Source organism: Penaeus monodon, chromosome 26 (genome assembly GCF_015228065.2).
Source record: "Penaeus monodon isolate SGIC_2016 chromosome 26, NSTDA_Pmon_1, whole genome shotgun sequence".
Classification (NCBI taxonomy): domain Eukaryota; kingdom Metazoa; phylum Arthropoda; class Malacostraca; order Decapoda; family Penaeidae; genus Penaeus; species Penaeus monodon.
This window is the reverse complement of record NC_051411.1, coordinates 19,595,344-19,600,343: the sequence shown is the minus strand read 5'-3', so window position 1 is coordinate 19,600,343 and position 5,000 is coordinate 19,595,344. Positions and strand designations below refer to the sequence as shown.

Here is a 5,000-nt window from a genome sequence, read left to right as displayed (position 1 = left end):
AAATAAAACGCAAGACCGGGCTTAAACACTTCCCCCCGCGTACCCTTGATTTGTTTATAAAATTCACCTCAAAAAGTAAAGACATTATTTGGACGCACAAACGAATGAGATCGATAAAGCAATGACCGGGAAAAGGACTTATCACAGTGAATTAAGTTTTCTTTCAAGAAAATTTTAAACATCTTCAAGCGGAAAAATTTGTGAACAAAGAACTACCAAAAATCACTAATTTTCGTGCGTCGGGAAGTTTCAATCTTACCATGAAATCCCTTGAATGTTAAAGACTATCAGAAAAAAAGGGCCCCATAAAAGGGGATAAAACGTCGCAGCCATGAGTTAAAGGGGGGTAACCCAGTTGCAAAACAGATAAAAAGGCCTAGAGGGGCGCCCTGTTTTTTGAGTTTAGGAAGGGCCCTAAAAATAGAATAGGGATTAAAACCCTTTTAAAGCGATCAAAGAATTTGGGGCAGGGAAAAAGCAGCAATAGTTAAGGTTTTTACGAAATGGGGGGGGTCCGTGACAGAAGGGGAAGGGTTTAGCGCAGTTTTTGATACGTCGAGTTGTCGTTCAAAAGGGAATGAGCTTTGCTTATATAATCAGATTTATTAAGGATAACTACGTTATACCTTTGTAATATCTATATATGATATATACATGATATATATTTATATAGCATAGATATATATTTATTTATAAATATATATATATATATATATATATATATATATATATTATATATTTTATATATATATATAAACACACACACACACATATATACATATATATTCTGTAAGATATTTACATATACAGTTATATATTCATATATATACATGTATATAGCATTTATGTATGGATATATATTGATATATATACATATACATACATATATATATATATATATATATATATATATATATATATATATATATATATATATATATGTTTATATATGTGTGTGTATGTTTATATATATATATATATATATATATATATATATATATATATATATAATACATACATACATACATACATACACACACACACACACGTGTATGTGTGTGTGTGCTTATTATAAAACTACTGGATCAATAAAAAAAAATAGATGGGCTATCGCTCGAAAAGCGAGGACCTTCACAAAGCTCATGTTTTTTTTTTCGTTATCAGAGTATCAAAAGGGTTTGGGTTTACTTGTACCAGGTTACTGAAGTCAACCTTTCGTGTCTTTATTAATAATTTTATTGAACTTTAAAGTAAATAGATCTGAGGTTTGCACTTCACGAAAGTTCATTTCATCATATGTTTCACTAATTATCTTTCCAGATCAAAAACCTACTATCTATTGAAAGGCAATTACTATCGCACAGATAAAATATCCAATAAGGTTTTACGTCCTAAGATACTGCTCGATTTGGACAGTTGGTTTGCACGGTGGGCATGTACCGCTTGGCATTGATGTTGACCAGCTGCAGCCAGTGCTTCAAATCCGTCAAAAATGAGTTTGGAATCTGTGGTCTACGTGCCAATATCCAAGAAAATTCTGGAAAGGTAGAGACAGAAATTTTGATTAGTTCGCTATATTTGAAATGTTGATAAAAGTAGGTTATGTTTAAGAAAAAAAAAATCGTCATCTCTGCTACGAAGAAAAACTTACCAAATTTAAGTTCAGGTCCAAAATATTCACACGTGTAGACAACAGCGTAGTTTTTGTAGTCGGTTGCAACCACATTGTAGTTAGGTTTGTTTCTCCCCATGCTGTTTCCATCTGAAAGGCATTAACTGAACATTTATTTTACAAAATAATAGTTTTCTAGCTTTCTGGCTAAAACGCCTGAGGAGTTTTTCCTCTACCAAAGAAAACTCTTAAAACGCTTACGTAAAAATCCCTGATACACTGGGAAACAGACCGTACTCCTATTACCAAGTACCTTGTGGCGTAGGCTCAAAGGCGTCTACGTAAAAAGAAAGAGAAAGGAAAAAAGAGGAAGAGAACGAACGGAACCAAAAATCCACGTAGCGGTAGAAGTTCAGAATTCATGTTAACAGATCACATAAACCAAATTATTTCATGTGACCAATCTCTAAACAAAAAGTACCAAATCTTACCGTGGTTACCGCTCAATCCTTTAAGTATGATTTATGTCCTTGTTATCGGTAGTTTCACAAGTAATGAATATATAGGTATGCATCATGTTTTGCTATGTATCATGTGACCTGTAGTCAATGTCCATATGTATATTTTGATGGGATTTTGGACTGCGGAGATGTTACAGACTTACCGAAGCCAGCGGTGAAAGGAAATTCCACAAAGAGTTGACCAGCACTTGGGTCATCTGATAGAGTCGCCACGCCAGCGATTGTATTTAGTTCACCTCTATAAAAAAAAGAAAAAAAGAAAATTAATAATAATAATAATAATAATAATAATAATAATAATAATAATAATAATAATAATAATAATAATAATAATAATAATAACAACAACAACAACAATAATAATAATAATAACAATAATAATGATAATAATAATAATAATAATAAAACAAAACAAAATTATTGGCAAATGTAATTTACGAAAATAAGATCATTGATAATAAATTTTAACTAAAATAGTATCATGGATATTTTTTCTCACAATTGTCCTTCTCCGACTTCCCGTGTTTGCGAGCACGTCGGTACTTACTCCTGGACGTCGGAGTTGAGAACGGACACGCTGCCATTCGGGAAGAGCGCGTAGTCGGCCGTGACGCAGGAGCCGTCTTGGAACGGATTGAAGAAGCGCTCGATCTCATACCATCGGCCGAGGTACTAAGGGAAAATGATACAGTTACCTGTTTCGGGGACTCTGGATTTGACATTAAGAAAAACAAAACAAAACATAGATATGCCTTCTCGGTAAAAGTACCATTGTTAATGTGTCCTAAATCAAAATCGTGTTAATAAATAAACAATCATTACATAGGTGTTATGATCATCGTTATCATTTTCACTGAAAAATAAATCTTTAGAAATCACCAAAATGAATGCAACGCTAGAGCCATTATGTCGGCGTTGAGTGGAATTAGCAATCAATGGGTACATTATGTAAGAGTTTATGCAATATTGTAGTACAAATAATAAATTTGCAAAATCTTACTGAAGTGCAGCTGTTGTTATGGTTAATAAATAAGTTACAGATATCTTAATCTGAAGGCTAGCCTCCGTCGTCGCATTCGCGTGGTAATGGTGGGTAACTATACTCAGACAGCAACTCACCGCATGGAGGTCGAATTTTTCTACTACGGGGAAAACGGGGCAGGGCCCGTCGTCAGGGGGAACCGGCATGAAGCCCTGAACGCGGACGGCGCCCACGAACAGACTAAGTATGGCCAGGAACACCAACAAAACCGCCATCTACGCGACAAGTCGCCAAAGAAAAAAAAACCTCTTAGACGACTTTATCAAAGCTAACCCATTAGGTGTAATCCAAAAAAATAAAAACTTGAAAATGATTTGTAATTAAAGCATAAAATAAGTTTGAATTTTCATGGAAAATACATCTATTTTTTTTCTGAGGATTTCTTTGTGAAAAGTTTTTGCTTTTATTCAGCCGACACGGACACCGCATGCATGCTCCCCCACAATGCGTTGCAAAACCATATCTCAGTGTTTTATTTTTGTTTGGTTACTCCATTTGGGGGAAAAGGGAATAAAATACGGAGCTCTGCTGAGCTACGCGAGATTTTTGGGAGGAGGTACAACACAATGTTTAGTAGGGGTTACGTACGCAGCAAAATGTATAGGGGGATAGTTAGTAAAGTTATAATATAAAGTATATAAAGTACTAAATAAATGAGTAATTAGGGTTTAATCATATAACCCCTCTTTTTAAGAAAAAAAAGAAAAGGGGTTAGATTTTATCATATATGAGATATAACCTTTGGCATTAGTACAAAATATTGAGAATTAAAGTGTATTCAAAAAATATTTTAAAAATTATTGAGCCTTTTAATTTGGGTAATGAGATTGCACTGAGAATGCTTTGTATTTCACAGACATGTAAAAAAGAATTTAGCACCTTTTTCAGTAATTTTCAAAAGAATATACCCATTGTTCGAGAATCAGGTTAGATACCGGCTATATGAGAGCACTTTCCTTAACACATAAAGCATTTACAACAACTATAGAGAAGAAACGATACAAGTTCAGTCTATTGGGGTTTGATGGTACGGCCATACTTGTTTTTGTGCCTATGGGTTGTCTTTTTTAGGCATATTTTTGGGCTTTGCCACATGATCTTATGTTATCAATTCCCCTGTTTTTTTAGTATTTTCCGATGGTCTTCTTTTTGGGAAAGGGTACCTGGGCTGTGGTGTCTGCCTGATGTATCGCCCTTTTTTTTTTAAGATGCCCAATTTTTGGGTTCTACTATTTTGGATCGAAGGTTGGGGAATCTCAATGACTGTGGGTGTATTCATCTTCCCGTTATTGGTCTTGAACTCGAACAGTTTGGGATGGTTTTGGGGTCTGTGGCTTTTTATCCCCCGGGCTAAAAGCTTTGTGTGTTTTCTTCCTTGAAGTTCTACCCCTGCGACAGGCTCGTGGAAAAAACGTGGTCAACTGGCCCCCAAATGTGTAGCTTGTTTAGGACATATTTTCCCTTATTTTTAGTTTTTATTTTTCGTTTCCCCCCTTTGGGTTTTTCCGACATTGTTGGGGAAATGCACGAGAATACCCCGGTCACTTCATCGTTCTCCCATGTTTTTTTTGGGTATTTTTTGGGGCATTATGATGAGAATACACATGATTTCCCCGGTCCCTTTTTCATTTTCCCCCTGGTCATGGTGGGTTTATGCACGAGAATACCACGTGAAATTTCCCTGCCTGCCCCCTTGAAAATTTTAAATTTTTGACAGCGCTCCCTCAAGTTTTTTTTTGCAAGACCACATAGTAACCTTGGGGAGCCCATACATAAAACTTTTGGGAAAGAAAAAAAAAAAAACGAAAACCAAAAACAAAAAAAA

The 5,000-nt window shown here is 35.0% G+C and overlaps 1 protein-coding gene across 2 annotated transcripts in view; it reads right to left on the bottom strand.

The window, feature by feature from the left end:
- Positions 1–1,379: 1,379 nt before the first annotated feature.
- Positions 1,380–5,000, bottom strand: part of LOC119589976 (apolipoprotein D-like) — an 18,457-nt gene continuing 14,836 nt past the window's right edge. The window contains exons 2-6 of one of the 2 annotated variants that reach the window (XM_037938668.1): positions 3,253–3,403; positions 2,681–2,805; positions 2,277–2,371; positions 1,652–1,762; positions 1,380–1,537 (exon numbers count right to left, since the gene is read on the bottom strand). In XM_037938668.1, coding sequence (XP_037794596.1) covers positions 1,392–1,537; positions 1,652–1,762; positions 2,277–2,371; positions 2,681–2,805; positions 3,253–3,390 — 615 coding nt within the window. In that variant the 5' untranslated portion in view covers positions 3,391–3,403 and the 3' untranslated portion in view covers positions 1,380–1,391. Of the gene's footprint in view, positions 1,538–1,651; positions 1,763–2,276; positions 2,372–2,680; positions 2,806–3,252; positions 3,405–5,000 lie in introns of both variants that reach the window. The other variant, XM_037938667.1, reaches the window with a different exon arrangement.